Source organism: Phyllostomus discolor, chromosome 4 (assembly GCF_004126475.2).
Source record: "Phyllostomus discolor isolate MPI-MPIP mPhyDis1 chromosome 4, mPhyDis1.pri.v3, whole genome shotgun sequence".
In the NCBI taxonomy this organism is placed as follows: Eukaryota; Metazoa; Chordata; class Mammalia; order Chiroptera; family Phyllostomidae; genus Phyllostomus; species Phyllostomus discolor.
The window spans coordinates 208,950,870-208,973,075 of NC_040906.2; the positions used below are offsets into that span (position 1 = coordinate 208,950,870).

At 61.7% G+C, this 22,206-nt stretch overlaps 1 protein-coding gene across 17 annotated transcripts in view; it reads left to right on the plus strand.

The window, feature by feature from the left end:
- AFDN (afadin, adherens junction formation factor) overlaps positions 1-22,206 on the plus strand; it is a 104,093-nt gene that overhangs the window by 71,899 nt on the left and 9,988 nt on the right. For 9 of the 17 annotated variants that reach the window (XM_036024973.1, XM_036024977.1, XM_036024985.1 and 6 more), the window contains 8 exons: positions 10,209-10,274; positions 10,483-10,556; positions 10,922-11,040; positions 12,470-12,664; positions 13,180-13,271; positions 13,603-13,794; positions 16,249-17,247; positions 18,939-18,974. In XM_036024973.1, the coding sequence (XP_035880866.1) occupies positions 10,209-10,274; positions 10,483-10,556; positions 10,922-11,040; positions 12,470-12,664; positions 13,180-13,271; positions 13,603-13,794; positions 16,249-17,247; positions 18,939-18,974 (1,773 nt within the window). The remainder of the gene's footprint in view (positions 1-10,208; positions 10,275-10,482; positions 10,557-10,921; positions 11,041-12,469; positions 12,665-13,179; positions 13,272-13,602; positions 13,795-16,248; positions 17,248-18,938; positions 18,975-22,206) is intronic. The other 8 variants (XM_036024980.1, XM_036024981.1, XM_036024983.1 and 5 more) reach the window with 1 other exon arrangement.

Consider the following 22,206-nt stretch of genomic DNA (forward strand, 5'->3'; position numbering starts at 1 on the left):
AGGGGCAGGCCCTGCTTCCTGGCGGGCAGTAGGCCGGGCAGCAGTGCCCCAGCCTCGGTGAGGAACTGGGGCGGGTGGGGGCCCTGGGGCGGGTGGGGGGCAGTTCTGAAGGTTGACTGTTGCAGCGTTGTGGAGTGTGGGTTGGAGGGGCTCAGAGGTGGTGTGGCCAGAGGAGCTGGTGGGTGAGCTCTTCCTGGTTTTCCGGGGGAGGTGACGGGCTTTGCAGCGGCCGTGGGTGGGGAGGTCAGGTGGCACTGACGAGAGGGGATGATGCCCTTCCGGGGCCCGGCCCCTGGGCACACTGCCGCCGGGCTGGTGGCAGGGCTGATCCCTCGCACGTGCGCTTCCAGGGTGGTGGGTGGAGCAGGGAGAGGTTACCTTGCGCCCCCACGGCGCCCCTGCACTGGGGTGTGCTGCGAAGTGCGGCACGCTGCGGCCAGAGAGAAGCTCGAGGGCAGCGTTGCACGTGTCCATTTGAGGCCTGGGAGGCCCGCTGGGGGGGTGTCCAGTAGAGAGATTGGTTAGCAGGTGAGTGTGGCACTCAGGTGAGTGTGAGAGCCAGCGGTGAGGCTGGGGGCTGCTGGATGCTGCGGAGGAGACCACTCGGAGAACGCGGTCTGGGGACGCAGGTCTGCTCCGCAGCACCACCGGCAGGCAGACGCCCGCCCTCCTGCTGAGGCCCAGCTCCGCTCCCAGCTGTCAGCCCTGGAGCCCGGGCCCTGCGCCTGGGTGGCCGGGGCCCTGAGCGGCCCCTCCAGGCCTCAGCCCAGCGAGGGAGTGTGGCGGCCTCCAGTGTCCCGCCAGGGACCCTGGGGGGTGCGGACCAGACTGCTCCCCCCTGTTGCTCGTGTATGCTCCTGTCACTCGCGCTGTGTGTGCCCTTCCCTGTCTGGGCCGCAGCGCCGCCCTGCGTCTGTGGTTTCCATTGTCCCTCCCCTCCGTGCCGGCTGTGCCTCTCTGGCCCAGGCCCCCTTCGCGTTTCCCTGAGGAGCGTGTGGCTCCACGGCCGGCAGCCCGGACATTGTTTTGATGTTGGTTCGCTGACGCCCCTGCCCTCCGCGGTTCCGTCTTATGAGATCCAGATGCCTGGGGCCCGTCGTGCGCACAGGTTCCTCTCCGAAGCGCTGCTTCGGGAAGTCGAACATGCTGCTTCCTGCTCATCTGGGGGACAGCACGGCGCTTCCTGTTTGGGTTTTTAGAACACAAACAGTTCCGTCCCTTTTACTTTTCTGGCTCTTTTTAAAGTCTGATGAAGTACGAAGTGAACAGAAATCAGAGCTGACTGGTTACGTAAGAGTCTGGATGTTGGTGTTGCTAAATGCCGTGTGCCGTCACTGTGTCCAGCGCGGGGCCGTGGTGACCCAGCCTCACCCTCCCCACTGGGCCGGCGGCCGTGGAGGCGGCGCGAAGCGGGCAGTGGGCTGCAGCTGGAGAAGGGGCTGCCATCTGGTGTCGGAATGTGGTTCTCCGTCGTCGGGAGAGCGGGCCCGCTGGTGAGTGTCCTGGGGCCGTGGGGTGGGTGTTCCTGGGCCTGCCCCAGCTGCGATCTTGAGAGAATGTTTTTTCTTCCACTGTGACTTGTTTAAACCTGCCGCTAATGAACGCTCACGAAGCAGCCATGTAACATGTCTTGTAATTATTACACACCCAGGTGTTTGTTGCTTTTCGTTTTAATGCTGCAAGTTCTTAAGGTTCGTGCAAGTACCGGGCTCCTGTATGCTTTTTGTACGAGAAAAAAACAAATTTGGTCCTGCTGGTTATAACATGGTGAAAACTGCCTGACAGGATTGTGACTGCGGCCGTGGGACCTGCCCTAGCTTCGTTCTGGCTCCATACGGTGGTGTCTGCTGCAGGCTTTCTCTGAAACTGTCTTTTCTAAGAGTGCTTAGAATATTTTACTATTTTAGTTAAAAACAAGTGGCTGCTTCAGCAGTGCCTTAAAGGTAGTGTTAGTGTGTGCTTTTAGACTGTAGAACAATTGTAATTTTCTGCGTTTGATTTGTCAGTGTTTAGCTTAAAGCACATAACCCACTGTCCTTGCCCTCAAAGCAGAGGGCACGGATTAGCACAGCACCCCCCACACCCCAGGAGCGGGGCTGTGGTGCCGCCCGCAGACCTGAGACACCCCCCTCCCGCCTCCCACCCCGCTTTGGGTCCTTGCCCGTCCTAACTGTGGCCACGCGGGCAAGACCTCATCCGAAAAGCGGAGTCAGGAAATTCTTGGTTCCTTTGTAAAATCCATTCCCAAGTACGCCTTGTGATTGCGGAGTTGCTTTGTGGAAATTCCAGGAATAACTCTCCACCGAGTTGAGTAAAATGACCTAGTGCCCTGCATGAGTCTTGCTTATGAGTTTGAAAACAGTATTTTACATTTTAGTTCTAAGAGGACAATAATAAGTTGTATTTAAAAAACCCTCTCTTTTTACGATACAGGCCTGAGTGCTCTGACTGACTGTGGGGTTCAATCACAGTATTAAAGTCGGGGCACCGGGTGCTCCTCCTCTGAAGCAGAGCCGTCGCCCCGCACAGCGGTGGCCCTCTGGGGAGATGGTGCATCTGTGAGGCCCGTGAGGGAGGAGCACCTTCAGGCCAGCCAGACTCAGCCGAGGCTTGGGGTCGAGGCGCACCCCTGCCCAGGGCATCTCTGTGAGCTGCGGGCCGAAGCAGGGGGAGGGCTGTGGGGCCGTGCACCTCGGCCTCTCCCCTTTGACTCCCAGGTCACTCTCAGAGTCTCAGGAGAGCTCTGTGCCTTCGCCCTGGTGACGTCCCCACACGGCACACTTTGCACGGTTGTCTGGGGCCCCCCGGGCCTCCTGCAGCCCGCCTGTGGGACCCAACTTAGAACCACCCTGTCCAGCGCCTCTTCTCCTTGTTACGGAGAAGGGAGACTGGTGTTGCGACGTTGTCTGTTGCGTAACCGGTGCCGAGAGTAAACAAGTGAGTGAGCGGAGCTGGGCCTTGGAGCCCCGCGCTCAGGGGAGTCAAGCTTGGACTTGCTCCCGCGCCGCGTCTGTCGGGAGCACCTCCCACGCACCCTCGCGGTGCTGAGCGCCGTGTGTGTCGGGAGTGAGTTTTGGCAGCGATGGTTTCAGAGTTGCGGTCACTCCTGCGGAGAAGAGCGCTGTACGATGTTTCTGCCCTCGGTTCCGAGCTGGAGCCGTGAGTGGATCAGAGCCAGGTGACCGACAGCGCCGCCTCGGAGCCTGAGGAAGGGGCGTGGGCGGAGCTCCCTGCTGAGCCTCGTGCCTGGGGAGCTGTGGGTGTTTGGGGTCACCCCGCCGGCTTGCTGCTCCGGGGCCCCGGCTGCCGTCGGGACTGGGTCTCTGTGCCCGGCCACCACGGGGTGAGCTCCTGCTGCGCGGGCTGCGCGTCTGTCCTCTCCCTGCTGCTCTTTGTTTCTCGGGGTTGGGCTTTGAGGGTGTCTTCATGCTGCTACTCGTCTCGTACTCCTACACTCACTCGGGGCTCGCCCAGGGGAGGCTGGGAGCCTGCGCACCTCCCCTGGAGCCTCGCTGCGCTGTGCGCTGTGCTGGAGCTGGCAGGGCCCGCACTCTGGAGTCTTCCCGGAAGGCACCTTGGGAGGAGCCTGAGAAACCCCAGACCCTCGGGTGGGCTGAGAGGTGCGTTCCTTGTGGATGCCGGGGAGCGGTGTGGAGCACAGCCTCTCGCGCCCTTGGGTTCGGGGCCCTTTTTCATTACCTTCCTTGCACACCCTTCCTCCTGCCTGTTTGCCTCCCCCTCCCTCCCCCACCCATTCTCCCTCGCCACCTCCCAGTCCCCCCACCCAAGGTCCCACCTCACACCCCTTCCTTCCCTTTCAGAGGAAAGAAAAGCAGTTGCAGCAGGCCCTGTGTGGCTAATACCAAGCTCACAGGTGTAGCGACCTCCATTCCTTCGTTTCAGTTGCTTTTTTTAAGGGCAGGGACCTAGTCTTTGCGTTCTCCGCACCACCCGGCTAACGTGTCCCCTGGTGGTCTGAAACGGTGAGGGCCAGCAGCACCGGCAGCACGGTGCCCGCCTGCCTGGGGACTCCCACACCAAAGCTGAGTTCAAGAGCAGAGCTGTAGCTCGGGACTCCAGAACCCCCGGTGCCTCCGAAACGTGCAGTTGCTTTCGACATGACGTTTCTGAAAAGGGTTTTGATCTGTTAAGTGAGGAATGGGTGATTTTGAATGGTTATGCTTATTTTCTGAATTTTACAAATAGTAAATACACTCAAATATACAGTGAGTTTTCCCCAACCCCAGTGTAGATACCTTTGGGCAAGTAATTTTTAATTTTTTTAGCTTTAATATGTGTTTTTTATGTTGTGCTCTCTGTGTTGTGTTACTCTCCCTGGGTCTGGAAACCAGGATGTATCAGGATGGCGTGCGCTGTATTGTGGTGAGGTCTTGCTTTTCACCCAGTGACCTGCAGAGTCACGAGTTTACTGCCGGCCCCGTGGTGGTTGTCACACCTGGTGTGAGAAGGCTGTCGCTGTGGAGCAGCGCCATCCAGGAGGAACGGAGCGTGCGGCCCGGGCCGCACGGGCGCTCCACGTTCTCCGGCGGCCACCTTTCAAAAGCGGCAACAGGGAGGTTAAGTTTAATGTGACGTGTTGTGTTGTGCGTTGTGTCCAGAATGGTGTGGCTTCAGCGTGTGGTGGATGTGCATCAATGAGGTGGTTTGGATTCTCCCTTCCACGCTCCGTCTTTGAGGCCCGGGCCCGTTTCGTACGGACACGCGCTTCACTCGGGAGGTGGGGCCCCACGGCTGCCCCACCTGGCGGCGCGGTGCGGCGCGGCCGGCAGCCTCTCGCCAGCGTCTGCGAAGCTGCGTCTGCCTCTCAGGCCGGCTTCAGTCAGCGCCCGCCTCGCTCCCGCTCCCGCTCCCGGGTGCGTTCTGGAGCAGCTGGCGAGAGGCGCTGGCACACAGCAGCCAGGAGTCGCCGCCGTTGTGGGCCCACGTGCCCTCCGAGTCAGAGGAGGAGGAGGTCGCTGTGAACCAAACTTCCGTGGTGTGCCTGTGTAAGGAACTAGAGACCAATAGAACCATTTTAGTGAATAGTTTTAAGTTCAGTTTAGATTAATCAGTGTGTGCATTGTTAAAGATATGACGTAAGTGGTTTACTGTTTCTGAAATTAATTCATTTTGTTTTATGCGTTATTTTGATCATCTCTAGTGTTCTGACTTGTATTCCGATGGAGCAGGGCAGGCAGCAAGAGAGCTGCGTGCTGCTGAGGAGTTAGAGTGGCTTGAAGGCGATGGTCTGCCGTGTGCCCGGCACGAGCCCACCGGTGCCCGGGCCAGGCGGTGGGCGGCCCTCAGCTGAGATGAGGCGGAGCTCCCAGGCGCCCTGTCCCCCCATCAGGGTGGACGTTCCAGGCTTGGGTTGCTGTGGCCAGACTGACACCCTGGGTCGCCCCTGCGTTGGTCAGGTGTGTGGTGTTCTGGGTTGGAAGCAGTTACCCACGTCGACCTGAGATACAGCAGTGGTTCGACACGCCCTAGCGTGCTTCCGTGTCCAGGCACTCAACCCGAGGCTCTGTCTTCCCGGACTGGCCGCCGGAGGAGCTGCGATTGCTCTGTACAGCAGGCACGTTCACCGTTGCTGGCGGCCGGTTCACAACTCTGGGCTGCGCCCGAAGTACAGCTAGGGTTCGAGCGGTGGGCGGGCGGGGCGTTCGTCCCCTCAGAGGCCCCTGGGCTGCAGAGGGGGCGAGTGTCTGTGGGGGGCGGCGCGCCTGCAGAGGTGAGCGCGCGGCCCGAGGGGGCGGGGGCTGGCCCGGGGGGGCGCCTCACCGCCAGCCCCAGCTGGGGGGCCTCTTGGGGCATGCCGGGTCCAGACTCGCCACTCCGCACCCGCCCGCCGCCGCCAGGAAGGTGTTTTAACCACGGATTTCACGAGGCCTCGTCGGTGACCCGCGCGGTGCTCCTGCGCCCTTGCATCGAGGTCTCTGTCTCCCTGGGCCTCCTTTGGTGGCGAGCGAGCGCGCTGCTCACCGGGGGCGGACCTGGGGCCAGAGGGGACGGCCGTAACTGAGGGCACAGATGAGTTTCCCTCGTGCGGGAAACAACACCCATGACTTCTCCAGCGCGGGGCCTTTCCCGTCGCGCGTCACGGGACCGTGTCACCGGGGTGCGTGGCCCTCTAAAGAGGGTGCGTCCGGGGCTGGAACCCCAAGGGCTCGGGGCTCCAACTTCGAGAACTGGCAGTTCTGCGGTGTCACCAGCGTTCTCTCACCTACTCCCACAATGGGTGTAGCAGCTGCTTCCTAACCCACGGATGTGTTCCCTGCAACTCGGACTTCCTCGTGATTAGGAGTTGTTTTCAAAACGAGGAGTCGACCCCACTCTAGTAGCCTTATAAGGAAGCTGCTCTGGAAGGGCGTTGGGGAGGAGCCTTCTGCCCGAGCAGCTGGAACACAGGACACAGCGGCCGTTCAGAGGGAGCAAAGGGAGTCTTGTCTGACGTTGGGAGCGGGCGACAGGTAAGCCTGGGACTCGGGAGCCGAAGGGCCTGGGTGGACGCAGCCCGTCAGAGAGAGGTGTTGTGTGGAGGGAGCCGGGGACGGGGCAGCTTCGGGCCGTGAGGCCTGTGCTGGCTCCTACTCGTGTGTCGTGGGGAGCTCGCACCCGGGCTTGGGGCCTGGGGTGCGGTGTCTCCTGCAGGGGCCGCCGCACAGTCGCAGGCTGAGGGGCGAGAAGGGGCGTCGTCTCCCAAGGCAGGCCTGGCCTCGGGCGACCAGCAGGTCAGCCAGGAGGACAGGGCCCCCACTGTGCCAGGAGTCTTCTGGAATTCGTAGAACTTGCACTGTCGACTCCCCTGTGCCTGAGGACGCGGTGGTGGTGATGCCGTCAGGCGTCTCTGTTACACGGGCAGTTTCACCTGAATGTTCCACTCGGTCTTATTACATCTCGTGTTGTGTGTAGTGTAGCGGATTGCCTGTTTTAAAAGGTTGTAGGACGAGAAGCTATTTAAATAGGGAGTCTGCTAAATTTAAGCTTATGTACTAAGCTGTCTAAAGTGTAGAGTGATTAGGAAATAACAGGGCCTGGTAGCTCCCCTCGGGTGTGAGATCGCTGGTACAAGAGAAGAGGTCAAAACATACACCGCAACCCGGGGGAGCCGCAGCTGGCTGTGCGCGGGGAGCACAGACCTCTCCCCGGCGCGGCAGCTGCAGCGGGAGAGCTCACCGACGGGCGACAGAGTGTGTGCGCGGGGCTTCAGGGTGGGAGGGAGGAGGCAGGAGTACCGCTTCCATTTTCTTACAGCATTCCGTGGTTTTGTGGTTTGTTTAGAAGAGTTCTGTTGTTAAGTTTGTCCAAATGAAATTTCCTTCTTTATCAATAGTGATCCTGTACAGAGATGGGGAGTGGAGGGAGGCTTGCTTTGTTGTTTTTATTGTCTGAATCACAGGGAAGTGTTGCGTTGCCGAAGAGTAACGACTCTGGGTGCAGATGTGGGCGAGTGCCCGTTCACGCTGAAACCAGAACCGCCGTCCCCGCGTGTCCCCCGGGCGCACGTCCCCGGCCCCCGCGGGTGCCTGAGAGTGTGGGCAGGGCCAGACCCCGTGTGTTGTGCCGTCCCTAGACGCGCACGCCCACGGTGCGGGGGAGCCTGCAGGGCAGGTGCAGGAGAGGTGAGCAAGAATGACAAAGCGAAACAACGTGCTGTAGTAAAAGGGACGTGAATGTGGTCTCTCTTAAACCAGGGTGACAGCAGCGTGCTGTGCAGTGTCTGGTGGGTGGGCTGTGTTCACCTTGGAGGTGCTGGACAGAGGGGTGAGTCACCGCCCGGGGGTGGGGCGGAGCCGGACAGCTGGAGGGCTCACGACCGCGCTACTCAGAATGGCACACGTTCAAACTTCTTGTTGTTTATTTCTGGAATTTTCCACGGAGTACCCTGATCTGCTTAGCATGGGGAATTGAAACTGCGGGAGGCAAAGCCGAAGGTAGGGGAGCTGCCGTACCCTAAAGTTCAGCAAGCGTTGCTCTTATGCTGGTCACAGAGGGAGCAGGAGGAGAAAGGGTGCTTTAGGAACCTGTTTTAACACTCTGGCCTCTAGGTCACTGGCTGCAAATGAGTGTCATTGTCGTGTTTGCAAGAAGAGAGGGCTTTTCAGTGCTCTGACTGGAATCCGTGCTTGGCAGCTGTGGAGAGAGAAAACCACCCTAGAATGTGCAGGCTCCGGGGGAGCAGGGTGCTCGGTCTCAGTCCGTGGGTGTGAACGCAGCTTCGGGTGTGTACGGCACCAGCGCTCAGTGAGCCGGCGTGGGAGGGAGGGGGGGGGGGAGGGAGGGACTGCCGGTCTGACAGCTGAGTTGTTGCACAGAGTGGCCAGCCCCACGCTGCATGAAGTATAGGACGTGGGTTTTCATCATTTAATAGAGTCTGTATGCAGGAGCACCCACTTCAGCAAGTGGGTGCAGGAGGGGTGTCTGGAAGTGACTTCCCACAGTGCGTCTCAGCCCCTACTTTCCAGGAAACCCGGCATGGGCAGGTGTGAGGTCCGGTGGAAGGTGTGTTTATTGCTGTCTGCTAACGGACATGATGAATTCAGAAAGTTGCCATTTACTAAGTGCCTCCTGTGTGTTTTATATTGTGAAATTGCAGATTTACCAAAAAGTGCAAGGTTTGCCAACTCTCCAAATAAATATTTTGTTTTGTTTTGTTTTTAAATTAGGGAAGCTGTCAGTTTCTTTTTTTTAAGGTTTTATTTATTTTTTTTAAAGAGGGAAGGGAGGGAGAAAGAGAGAGCGAGAGAAACATCAACGTGTGGTTGCTGGGGGCTGTGGCCTGCAACCCAGGCATGTGCTCTGACTGGGAATCGAACCTGCGACACTTTGGTTCGCAGCCCGCGCTCAATCCACTGAGCTACGCCAGCCAGGGCTGTTTTGGTTTTTTTTGTCTTTTAATTTGATGGTAAAGGAACCCAGGTGAGGACCCTCGTTTGCACTTTTGCACTGGGCTGTCTCTTTGCTTTGGAAGTGCTGCGTGGTTTCTGAGGGCGTCTCGTGGGCGTCTGGGTCCAGGCAGGCCTGCAGCGTGGACTTGGGGAGAGAGGGTGCTGCGGTGAGCAGGCTGGAGACCGGGGAGTTGCGCGTGTGACAGATGTTTCCGGGCTCACGGAGCAGTGGCGTGTGGGGGGCTGGGTGTCCCCGGAGGGGAGAGCCGGGCGCACCCTCCGCCACGCTCGCCCGCCGGTCAGACTCCTCTTCAAACCCGCACGGCCGCCTAAAGGGAAAAGGAGCTCTCAGGTGGAAACCAAGCAGTTTGAGCCCCGCAGGTGACCGTTTCGGTGGGCCACCTGCGGAAGTTGCCGTCCTCAGGGCTCTCCGTGGTGGTGCCGCCTTCTGTCCCTGCTTTCGTGACACAGCGGCTCCCGGCCGCTGGCGCGGGCGTGCCTGGGAGACACGCCGCCGCCGCCGCCGCAGGGAGTCGGCCATGCGGGTCTGTGTGAGCGCTCACGCGTGACCGTGCTTCCTCCGGGCCCCGGTGAGCAGCCCCGAGCCTGGGTGGTGGCTGCTGGCTGTGCAGCCCGAGCAGAACGCCGGTCGTCCTCTGGAACAGCGGTGTCTGTGTCTGGCACCGGTCTCGCGGGAGTTCCTCGCGCCCCGTGACGGGACGTGCGGGGTTCCCGTGCGCGCGCGGTGTGGCCCGGGGCCTCTGGGTTTATTCACAGTCCCGGCGCCCGCCCCTGAGTGGAGTCGTGCAGAGTGTGCTTGCTGCGTGATCTTCTCTCCCCGAAGTCCTCCTCGTTTGCCACGGTGCAGTGTTTCTTGTTTTACACCCTTAAGGAGGGGTGTAAGGGGGTCTAGGTAAATATCAGGGTGCAAAGTGCTGTGGTTGTTGCTTTCGTGTTAAAGTGTTGAGTCTGTGGATCGTGAGAGTGGTTTTAGTTCACTTACCGTTGTGGCTGTGCACAGCCCGTCTCAAATGACCTGGAGCTTTCGGTCTGTTCAAGACTTGTCAACAATTGACTGATTTTTCAGCGGTAATTTTTCTTAAGTTGGAAACAGCAGACACGTTTCCTGTGAGTCCCTTTGTGTTCGCCGAGGAGCGTGCGGGTCCTGTGGACAGCGTGTTTGCAGTTCCGGGCCCCACGTGCGCGCAGGCACCGGGACTCGCGTCACAGCCGCCGCGTGTGAGCGTGATCCCCGCTGCGCCCCACCGAGGGGTCCCTGCCGAGTCCTCAGTGCGGCCTCTCTCCCTTGTCTCTGCGCAGGGTGCCGGGCAAGACAAACTCGGGATCTACGTCAAGTCCGTGGTGAAAGGAGGTGCTGCGGACGTGGTTAGTACACCCTCTAAACACGCGCCTTTTCGGCGCGCTGTCTCCAACACACGGCGGGGGGTGCTCCTGCTCCGCTGTGTCTCCAGTTCCCGGACACTGTGCACTGTCCGCCGCGGACAGGCAGGTGGGAGTGTCCTCACCTGGTCTTTCTCCCTCCCTCTCCCCTCCCCGCCCACCTCGGACACGCTCTGCCTGGGCACGTGTGCAGGACGGACGGCTGGCGGCCGGGGACCAGCTGCTCAGCGTGGACGGGCGGAGCCTGGTGGGACTCTCTCAGGAAAGGTACCGTTTGTCTGCTGGCTTTAGGCTTCGTGTTGACGTTTGTGGGGATACCTCACGGTGAAGTTTGGGGCTGGGAGATGGAAGGAATCTGAAGGGCCATGCCCCGCTCTTCCCCGTGTGAGTGTGAAACTCAGCCCGCGTGCCCTGGCACTCGTTGGGTGGGGCGGCCCCTCACAGTGTCGGGGAGCGCTGCCGCCACCCTGTGCTTCTCCCGTGGCCTTGGGTGGGCGTGGGGCTGTTCGGGAGGGGTGGCAGGGCGGGGTGGGGTTCTCAGCAGCATCTGGGCCACGCAGGGCCCAGGCTCCTGTGGGGACAGAGCAGGTGGCACGTCTCCCTTCCTTACCTCCGTGGCCCTCTCTTCCCAGGGCAGCGGAGCTCATGACAAGGACCAGCTCCGTGGTGACGCTGGAAGTAGCAAAGCAAGGAGCCATCTACCACGGTCTTGCCACCCTGCTCAACCAACCGTCCCCGATGATGCAGCGACGTGAGTGACGCCTGTGTGGGGGGAACGGGGCGTCCGTCCGCTGACCGCTGCCAGCCAGGCATCACACGGCCGGGCCCTGCCCCACTGTCAGCGGGCACCCCGTGGGGTCGGGGCCGTCGAGTTCAGTCCCCCCGTTCCAAAGGGTGAGGGGGGCGAGGGTGCGACTCGCTGGAGCCGGGGCTCAGTGTGGCCCTGCCAGCCACAGCGGTGACGTGTCAGATCGCCTGTCCCCTCAGAGCCGCCGAGCCCGCTCCCACGGACCCGGCTCCCTGCCGGGGGCTCCCAGAGCCTCGGCGCAGGGGGACGCGCCGTCAGCAGCGAGTGTGAGAGTGGGTTTCCCGTTTCCCTGGCAGACGCAGGATGTGGTCTTCAGAAAGTGGTTGGACTTCTCTGTGGGAGAACTGTTTACGCACATGCACAGTTACCGCAGTCCTGCAGTCGCTGAACTGGGGCCTGATGGTCTTGTTAGGAGAGTTCACCGTTGTGATAAGATGCACATTTATTTGAATAAAGTAGTTTATTGGTGGGAGCCATAGTTTTGTAGCTACATCAAAAATCTCAGAATAAAAACCCATATAAACTTAAGACTTTGTAAAGAAATTACTTCAGAAACCACAGGAAAAACAGATTATGACTCGTGTCGTAGTTTAAATCATCACATACTTTGCATCTCAGTCCTCGTAACCCCCCTAGCTCACAGGGCCCGACCGGAGCCTGGCCCGGGTGGAGCGCTCCCCTTTGGGGGTCAGGTTCGGGGACTTCAGGCCCGGACTCGGGTCTGCGCGGTGCAGGCGTCTGAGGACTCGGGCCTTCTGCTCGCGGGGCCCAACACCGGGCTGCGTCCAGGCTGCCTGGGCTCGGCCTGTTTCTCCTGCTTTCACGGCGTGACACTCGGCATGCTGTTGTGTGAGTTCCGCCTGCACCGTCGCTCCAGAGGCGAGCCAGACGGGTTCAAGGGAGGAGAGGAAACCTGAAAGTCAGTAGTACATCAGGGCGACCAAGCGAGAGGCTGAGAAAACTGAAGAATGGAGATCGCATGGCCCCGTCATGTGTCACCTCTGACCGTGCCCACCCTGAGTGATAGACAAGTTCACGTATTTAAAAATGAGGGACTGATTTGTTTTCTGAGAAGTTATTTCAAAACGGGTTTGTAACTTCTGTTCCTTTAGTTTTGTTACTTAAAACAGGCCAGCTTGTGAGAAAGTCAGCTTGAAAGAGTACCTTTTTCCATTAGTGCCTGTTCAGTGTTGCTTTACTTGAAGACCTTTTAAGATTCTCTAGAAAGATAAAAATCATCTTATTTTCCACTGAAAGCAAATTTTCTTATGGAGTTTTAAATATCTGTAGATTTATCTTTCTCTTAGAAGTAAGCGGGTGTCTAGACAAACCCTTGAACATGTGGTAACTCTGGCTCACGCTGTGATTCCAGTGTCGGATCGCCGGGGCTCAGGCAGACCCCGACCGAAGAGCGAAGGCTTCGAGCTCTATCACAACTCGGCTCCGAACGGGTCCCCCGAGAGCCCCCCGCTGCCCTGGGCGGAGTACAGCGAGCCGAAGAAGCTGGCTGGCGACGACAGGCTGCTGAAGAACCGGGCTGACCACCGGTCCAGCCCCAACGTAGCGAGTAAGAGCGCTCCCGCGGCCCTTCCTCTCCCGCCCCAGGCCCGCAGCGCTCAGGTGTGCTCCTGGGGGGCACGGAGCCGCCGCTCACACGTGCGGGCCCCTGGCCCGTTCTCCTGAGGCCGTGAGGGCAGGTGCCCTTGTAACGGGCGGTGGGAGCTGAGGAGGAAGCCCTCTGGCTCGGTCCCTGCTCTGGGCAGGTGTGCCGACGGTGCCGCTGGCCGGGCCGCCCAGCGACCAGCAGGAGTGCGAGTGTGCGGCCCACACGGGTTTGCCCCGCGCTGGACACGGTCCGCAGCCCATCCGTAGGAGGACCTTGTGGCTCTGGCCGTGACTGCTCAGGAGCTGGGGCGGGGGCGTGGGGAGCCCAGTCCTGCCCAGGCCTCGTGCCCCTCCCTGAGCCATCGCCTCGCAGGTGGCACGAAGGCCGGCGGCCCGCGGTGACTGCCCTCTGCGCCCCTTGCTAGGCAGCCTCTTGTTACGGCAGGTGACATTTCTGTCCCCGACTCTCCCCACCAGATCAGCCTCCGAGTCCTGGCGGGAAGAGCGCGTACGCCCCCGGAGCAGCCGCGAGGATAACGTCCGTCTCCACGGGGAACCTCTGCTCGGAGGTCTGAGCCCTGCGCCCACTCTCGCGTCGAGTCCTTAGCTCCCCTCAGAGCGCCTGGCCAAGCCCAGAGTGCGCCACAGCTGGCCCTGTTGACGGCTTGGGGGGTTGGTTTTTCTGTTTTTAATAGAACAGGGAAAAGAGCTGTAGGTGAGCAAGTCTGGGCAAAGTAAGGTGTTTTCCATTATTTGCATCGTGTAGGATCAAAACACTTCTAACTTGTAACACAGTTTTCAAATAGACGTATGCGGTTTTATAAAAGAGCTCACGAAAGTCTCGTTAGCCTGCTGTACAGACTGCAGAGCTCACCTGTCTGTCTTCCTCACGGTTCCCAGGAGCAGACGCCGCCCCCGCGGCCCGAGGCCTACCCCATCCCCACGCAGACCTACACCCGCGAGTACTTCACCTTCCCTGCTTCCAAGTCCCAGGACCGGGCAGCCCCGCCCCCTCCTCACAGCCAGTGGCCCGCCTACGAGGATGAGCCGCAGGGGCGCGTGGACAGCAGCCACCCCAGTGCCGCCATGCAGGTTAGGAGGGCAGGGGTTCCGTGCGCAGTCCACCCCAGGCAGGCGGAGTGGCACCATCTCTGGGACACACCATGTTCTGTCCACCAGCCCTGCTGACGGCGTTGCTTTCCTTGCCAGCAGTGTGGTTGGCTGAGGAGGAGGGGACAGATAGGCCAGGACGCTGAACGTGGGGGATGAACGTGGGGAAGGGTGCTTGTCACCTCGCTGTGTGAGGAAAGGTCAGTGATGGTGATCACTGGGGCCCGTGGGCCGCTGCCTCTGGGAGTGAGAAAGGAGAGCCGGGGAGCAGGTGGGGCTCCACTTCCACCCGGCGCTGCCCAGGCCCCGGGGACACGGGGGCCTCGGGTCCCTACTGTGACGCTGCTGGCGTGGCCAGGGTACGAGGTGTGCGCATCACACGGTCGAAAGAGCCGGGCCGTAGGGTGACAGAGTGGTCCCCCACTTGGGTGTGACCAGACCCTGGGCCCCCAGGCGACATTGCAGCTGCCCAGACCGACACGGCTCCGGAGCATGGGAGGGGGCCTGGAGCTGGAGCCCCCCAGAGGAGCGGGGACGGCCGGTGGGAAGGGCAGCAGCCCCAGGGTGGGCGCGGGGGTGGTGTTCCAGGCTGCGGAGGCAGCTGGCACGGCCTGGAGGGGCTCCGTGTGGCAGGCTGAGGGTTCGAGTTCTGCCCCAGCCGGTGGAGGAGCGGGTGTCTGTCGTGGTCGTCAAGTCGGGGCACGGCGTCAGGTGTGCTTTCCTTTCCCGAAGGGTGACTCGGTGTCGTGCTGGGGGGGATTCAGATGTGTGCTCACGGGCAGGCCCAGTCTGCGCTGCACAGCAGGCACCGTCCTGGGGCGGGGTCCTGAGTCCGCCAGTCCTGGGCCAGGGCGGGCGGAGGTGCTGGGAGTGGAGATGGGGTTGCACGTTGAGCCTAAAAGGACAACACGGCCAGGGGCTGGGGGAGGTTTATTCACAGGGGGCTGTGGGAGGAAGGAGGGGAGAGAGCCCCATTTTCTGAGGGCAGAAGGGGCTCAGGACGCAGACCCTGCATGTCCAAAAGACTGGACCTCGTCTCGTGCTTGGGTCCGTCCTGCCCCTGTCCTTGCCAGCCCGATGGCCCCCCGGCCCCAGCCCCAGCCCCGGCAGCCCCGGGAGCTGGCTGTGAGCAGAGGCCTTCTCCAGATCTCCCCTTCACAATGAAGTGGCTGCCTGCCCCGTTTCCTCCAGTGCACCCTCGGGGCCCCTAGGGGGAGCTGCTGGCCCCGGGGAAGCAGCCCACCCAGTCTCACCTGCTGTCCAGGCAGCATGGGTGGAGCCCCGCATGTGCAGGTGACACTTGCTGTTTGCCTCTGCCTCACAGCGTGGGCAGATGATCCCGAGAGGACGGGGAGAGGATGGGGGTGGATATTGAAATGACTAAGAATTATGGTGGACTCAGCGGGGCGGGGTGGGGGGCGGGTTCCAGGAGTAAGCCCCAGGGGCCAACGTGGGTCTTAACAGGAGCAGAGCAGTGGCCAGGAGTCACCAGGGGCAGCTGCAGGGAGGACCGTGGGCAGCGTCTGAGGCGAGCCCCGACTAGGCACCCCTGGCGGTGCCCGCGCGGATGCGGTAAAGCTGCAGCCGCGTGCCGGCGGTCCGTGGGCCGTGGTTCCTGAGGCTTGTTTTTCCAGGGGTGCTTTATCTTTCTGCTTTTTCAGGAAATAGTTCGTATTCCGTTGTTTGTTTTTTAAGGAAAGGAAAACAGTTTGTTTTCAGGTTTGCATCTTCAGTTTTCATTCCTTAACAGGGCAGGGGAAAGTGTTTGCTTCAGACATCATCATAGGGAGTCATCTTTATCTTAGACGCGCTGTTTTTCAGACATCGGGCCCTTTGAGACTAGCCCTTTGAGAAAAGTGCGTTCATTTCTGTCTCTGACGTACACACAAAATTTGTGTCCAGCCAGTGTGCCCCACTGTAGACTCTCCTGAGAGGGGACCGGGGGGCCTGGTGCGTGTGGCTCCCTGCACTGTGCGCGCCTGTCGGGGCGGGCAGGCAGCAGCAGTGACATTCCGGAAGCCACGGGTGACAGCGTGGTTGAGGTTCGATGATTACTCTTTGGAAGAAATAGAATATTATTACAGAGAAGTAATTTTTGCTGCTGTTCACGTAATTAGGCTAAACATCCACCCTTTCAAAGTTGGTCACGTGACCGGCCCCGCGGTGGGAGGGGTGTGGGGGGCGCCCTGCTGCAGTGGTGGAGTCCGCGTGCGTTCCGGTTCGCCCCGGTGAAGGGCCTGGAGAGCACGCCCGTCGCCCCTCGCCCCTCGCCCCAGGCCAGGCGGCCCCCGGAACGCCCCCGGGGCGGGCTCAGCCTCTGTTCTGCGCACTCATGGTCCTAAGAATTCTCCCCTGGGGATGGAGTGTTGATGGATTTCCAGTAATTTCTTCTGACGAGTGCCCGAAACGTGACAGCCTGCCTTTGTCTCTTTCCAGCGTGTCACCCGTTCCCAAGAGGAACTCCGGGAAGATACAGTTTACCACCTGGAGCACCATCGAATGGAGGCTGCCCTGGAGCGCAAGTCCGACAGCGACATGTGGATCCATCCGGGCTCCTCCATGGGCTCCAGCGCGTCCAGCCAAGAGCACCTGGACCACGCGTCCAAGGCGGGCACGCCTGCGTCCACTCTGACCAAAAGCGGCCCGGGGCGCTGGAAGACGCCGGCCAGCGGGCAGCCTACACCAGCAGCGGTCCCCCAGCCCGGCCGCACGGACCTGCCCCCACCCCCGCCTCCGCCTCCTGTGCACTACGCCAGCGACTTTGACGGAATCCCGATGGAGTTGCCCCTCCCACCGCCCCCTGCCAGCCAGGTGGGCCCCCAGGCGGCACAGGCGGCTGCCGCGGAGCGGAAGAAGAGGGAAGAGCACCAGCGCTGGTACGAGAAGGAGAAGGCCCGGCTGGAGGAGGAGCGGGAGAGGAAGCGCCGGGAGCAGGAGAGGAAGCTGGGCCAGATGCGCACGCAGTCGCTGAACCCCGCTCCCTTCTCTCCTGTGACCGTGCAGCCCGTGAAGCCGGAGAAGCCGGCCACGCTGCAGAGAGCCCCGGACACGGTCATCCGAGAGCTGCAGCCCCAGCAGCAGCCCCGCACCATCGAGCGCAGGGACCTGCAGTACATCACGGTCAGCAAGGAGGAGCTCTCCTCCGGCGACAGCCTGTCCCCGGACCCCTGGAAGCGGGACGCCCGGGAGAAGCTGGAGAAGCAGCAGCAGCTGCACATCGTGGACATGCTGAGCAGGGAGATCCAGGAGCTGCAGAGCAAGCCCGCGCGCAGCGCTGAGGACAGCGACCGCCTGCGCAAGCTCATGCTCGAGTGGCAGTTCCAGAAGCGGCTGCAGGAGTCCAAGCAGAAGGACGAGGACGACGAGGAGGAGGAGGACGACGACGTGGACACCGTGCTGCTCATGCAGCGGCTGGAGGCCGAGCGCAGAGCCAGGGTAAAGGGGCGCGGGGCCCGCTCGCCGCTGCTCCGCACGGGGCGGGGCGTCTCGCGAGGACCGTGAGCCGAGGCCCCTAGAAGCGAGCCGTGCCGAGGCTGAGCTTTCCCCAGACACGCCCAGTGCGGAGGGCACTGGGCTGTCCCAGTCAGCAAGCCCTTATTCGTCCTCTCGCAACACTTCCGCCAAGGAACCAGTAATCTCGATCAGGGGTTGGCAAAACTTTTTTGTTGAACAGGCAGGTAGTAAGTATCTTGGGCCTTGGGGGCCACGCAGACTCGGTCTTCCCGCCCAGCTGTGCAGCCGGCGCAGGAACGTGCCGAGTGCCAGCCAGGCTGCGCACGCACGGCCCCTGCCCAGCCCTGCTCGTGGCGGTGGGCGCTGGGCGGTGCGGGGCACACCCACTGTGTTCCCACAGTGGTCACGCACACTGAGAACAGAGGGTTCTCTTCTCTTCTCCGATTGTGCAAGTAACTTCTGGTTCTCTTGTGTCACGCAAAAGAAGGAGAGTCCAGTTTATGTTAGGTTAGTGCAGTAGGTGGTTACACTGCCAATTTAAGGTTTCTGTCAGCCTCTGGAGCCCTGTCGACAGAGAGGCGTTCTTCAGCACTAATTTGGAGAGCACTATTGACCACTTAAGAGTGGGGTTTTTTTTAGCAGAGTGCAGGGTTCTGAGAAAAGACAGCAGGGGCATGTCTTTCTGTCTTTCGGGTTTTGTTTCTATTCCAGCTCTTGTCTGATGCTCTCTGCCCCTGAAGACTGAGCCACGGGGCGGTGCAGGCGGGCACGGGGCCAGCGGGCGGCATCTCGCCGATGCACACGCACGCACGCTCCCTACTGTGTGCACGTGCTCCTCCGTGTATGGCTGTGCCCCAAGTCCAGGTGGGAGCCCACCTGTGCGGGCGCCGCAGTTCCTCAAGCGAGGGCGGAGACGTCAGCTCCCTTGTTTCATGAGCACTTCTGCCTCGCCAGCGCCAGCTCCCTTCAGACCGACTGTGTCTGCCAGCGCTGCTACCTGAGTGCAGCCCGTGGCGCCTGGCACCGGCCTCCGGCCTCCGGGGCCCTGCACTGTCAGCCGTGTGCTTGCCCGTGGCTGCTGCCGTCACAGCAGGCGCGCCGCAGGCAGGCCGTCAGGAGTGCTGAGCGTGTCTGTGGCCGGTGCCCCTCACCCACCACACAAGGGCAGCTCGGCTCTGCCGCCCCCGCAGTGCCAGCCCCGCACGCAGCCCGCGTGAGCGGGGAACGCGCAGCCGTGTGCTGCGCTGTTGCAGCCGCATCCCAGTGGCTGTGACGGGCGCTCCGCGCTGTGACGGTCCTGCGGGCACTCACGCCCGTGAGGGCTGGGTGTCCACTGGAGGCCTGTCCATTTTAAGCCTGTCAGTATGACTACGGTATTTGGAAAGCTTTTACGATAATCCGGTTAAAAGCATCTGTGTATTCACCACTGAGTACATATCGAAGTGCACATCTTCGTCTCCAAACCAGAGAGCTGAGGGAAACCCTACCTGGTTTGGTTTCCGTGCGTCCTTGTCCCGGCAGACGGGAGCCTGCACCGCCCCCACCCCGCCCCCGCCCCACCCACCGGGCCCCTGGCGGCAGTGGCGGAGAGCAGCAGACGGGCTGGGGCGGAGCGCAGGGCCACGCTAACCGCTCTCACTGCCTCTTTCTTTTTCTCCCTCTGTCCCCTGCAGCAGACTGCTGTGCCAGCAATCTCTGTTCTAGATTTGGTATGTTCTTGTTTCTGTCCCTTTGGTGCGTTTTCCTGTCCCGGTCTCCCTGTTCTCCGGTGGTGGTGTGTGTCTCGTCGCCGCCGCTCTCACGGCCCCTCCCCGGGGGGCGTCCGCGGTCCGTGACTCAGAGCATGCCCCCGACTGTGTCCACGCCCGGTGTCCCTCTGCTCTCCTGTGACGTTCACGTGTCCCTGTTCGCGGTTCGCACTCTTCTGTCCGTCGTGACCTGAGTGTGTGCAGCCTTGGTCGTCGTGAACACGTGAGCACCTGCGGTTTGCAGGGAGGAACAATCCATCTCACTCCTGTTCCGTTAGCAGTGGATTGTAGGTACTCAGCCATTAGAGACTCAGTCGAGCCGCTGTTGACACCGTCCGCCGTTCCGACGGGACTGCTCGGGACGTGGCTGTGGAAGGCTAGCGTGCGCGAGCGCCCCGGAGCACGTCCCCTGTCCCCCGACGACGCCACCTGGATTGCAGTTTGTCAGCCACACTGGTGTCTGCCCTCTCCGAGCACTCGAGGTCACCCTCCGTCGTGGTGCGGCGTGCTCGGGGCCGGTGTCGCAGACCCCCCCCGTCGGCCACTTGGTGTCCGTCTGTGCCGTCTGCCGCACGCCACCGTCCAGCCTCGGTGCTCGACCGAGTGCATTCGTGGGAAGCCGTCTCACTCGTTGAACAGCACTTCAGGTTTTGACCCAGCGACCCTTACGTGCTGACACCCGTGTGATTGGTCAGCGTCTCGGGTGACAGATGGGGTTTGGCTGTTGGAGCACATCGCTTCTCCTGCAGCCTTTCCGAGCAAACTGGGCTCAAGCCCTGCGGTTCCCCTCGCATCCTGACTGATGCGTTGACTGTAAGTTACATTTGTTAGTCGGCCTCTAAATGACAGGCCCGCAGCAGACAACACTTAAAACAGGTCCCTGAATTCAGGTTTGACTCGAGTGGCCTCCCACCGAGTACAAGGCTGCCTTCCGTAAAAGCTGGAACAGCAGGAGGGCGACGGCCCTCCAGAGAGAGCCCTGTCCCGCCCCCTCCCCGCTGGGTGGTGCAGAGGCCGGTCCCTGAGCCTCACCCCTGCTCCAAGACAGACATCAGAGACGGGCGTGCTCCTGCCCTCACCCCTGCAGGTGCGGGTGCAGGTGCAGGCGCGGGGGGTGCTGGTGCCGGCGCCTTGGGCCGCTGCGTGAGCTCACAGGCGCTCGCGGCCCCGCCGTGGGCCCAGGGAAGCCCTGACCGGGGCCACCCGGGTTAGAGTAGATATCGCTGATGACGTGTAAGCATAAGGGCTGTTTAGAGATTTTTACTTCAAGGGAGTGGTTGAGTTTCTCTTTCTTTGGAAGACAACTAAGTATTGATATTGACTTGAACCACCCTGTTTCTCAGCATTTTTAGCCTAATTCCGCCAATAAACATGAACGTTGCTGTCCCGGCGGTTCTCTCAGGCGTGGCTGCCGGGTTTGTGTGGCAAGGGGGACAGAGCGGGCAGCTGCTTCCTCCTGGGACGAGTGTCGGGGGATCGGAGGGCACCCCGCCAGTCCCTCCTCCTCCTCTGGGCTCAGTCCCCTGCCTGTGCCCTCCGACACCTCCAGTCCGGGACTTGTGTTGACACCAGCACCCCCCTCCCCACCCCCAATGCGCACGTCCAGGGCAGGCCCCTCTCCCACCCAGCCACAGCGGCCTCTCGCGTCTCCGCCTGCTCAGAAGGAAGTCCCGCTCTCTCTCTCTGCCCATCGGCTCCCCCTTCAGCCTCCCCCTTGCAGCAGTTCTCTGGGTGCTCCCTCCGAACACTCGGTGACCACGGCCGAGATTTTCTCAGTGTCAAGAAGCTCTGCTGTCCGGTTTCCCCGAGTCCGACCGCCTCTCGGCTGTGCCTGGCCCAAGCCCCGGCGTCCGAGGGACTGCAGGGGAGCCCCTCCGGAACCCCTCGCCTCGGCCTCTGTCCCCTCCCAGGCCGTTCTCAGCAGGGCGGCCCCAGGGAGACTGACACACACGTGGGACGGCAGGGCCCTCGGGGCCCTGTGGCGGCTTCTCAGCCCCTCGGAGAAACGCTCCCGGGCTCTCCAAGGTGCTGTGGTCCGTCCGTACCCCCGGGCCCCACCCGGGGTGCGGGGCAGGGGGCCGTCACCATAGCTCCACCTGGCTCACGCCCGATGGGGACCCAGCCCTCTCCCTCGTGACAGAGCGGGTGGCTTTGGGCTGCCAGAGAATTGCCCAGGCTACTCTCTTCTTTCTTCGTGACAGTGACGGGGGCGGGACAAAGGGGCCACCGGGGCTTCCGAGCCCGGCCCAGCCTGAAGGCGTCAGGCCCCCCAGAGCTTTCTGAGTTCGTGCTTGGTGCTCTTTCTGCTACACAGAGTCCCCTGCTTGCGGGGGACCCCACTGTAAGGAGCCATCCTCCACCAGGAACTCGCAGGACCTGGCCGTCTACCCCCCAGCCAGTCCCAGCTGGCCCCTGTAGCCCAGCAGCTCCTGCAGCCCCAGGGAGTTCCCAGAGCTGTCGGGGCTCCTCCAAGTCCCTCCGTGAAGGCCCCAGGGCCACCCCCTCAAGGCTGTCTTCCTGTCTGCCCCTCGAGTGGGACTGGAGACCTGGGGCATCCTGGCCCAGAGGGCTTGAGCTCCGTGGTAGGAGCTTCTCAGAGGAGCCGGCAGGCACCTCCCTGGGCGTCGTCCCCGAGGAGGGGAGCAGCAGGCCTTCCTCGCGCCTGTCCGACGGGAGGACTCGGAGGGGGGCGCTGGCCCTGCCCCAGGGCGGCACGCTCCCCTTCGGGGAGGGCCCACAGCACCTGGGGAGTTAGGGGGAGGAGGACGTGCACGTGAAAGCCAACACGTGTCTGGGCGTCAGGACCCTACATTACTCCGATTGTGGAGCGTCCACCGGTCCCCCCAGAAGCACGGCAAAGGCACACAGTGGGCACGGGCCCTTGGCCCCCCACCCTGCGCGGGGCTCCTTGGGTTTGTCTCTGCTGCCCAGGCAGGGCGGCCGCGGCTGTCGTGTCGGGGTTTCCTCCTGCGGGACCTCGACCTTCACGGGTGTGCGCTGTCCATGGGTGAGCGCTGCAGGGAGGCCTGCAGAGAGGGCCCTCGGGCGGCGCGCTCCGCGGCCTTCCAGTGCGGGTGGCAGCGAGAGGGGTGCCGGTTGGAGACACCAGCTGCAAACACACAGACCCGAACTCTCCGCATCCTCGTTTCTAACTTGAAAATACCTTTTTGAGAGATGCGGACTGCTGGCGTAC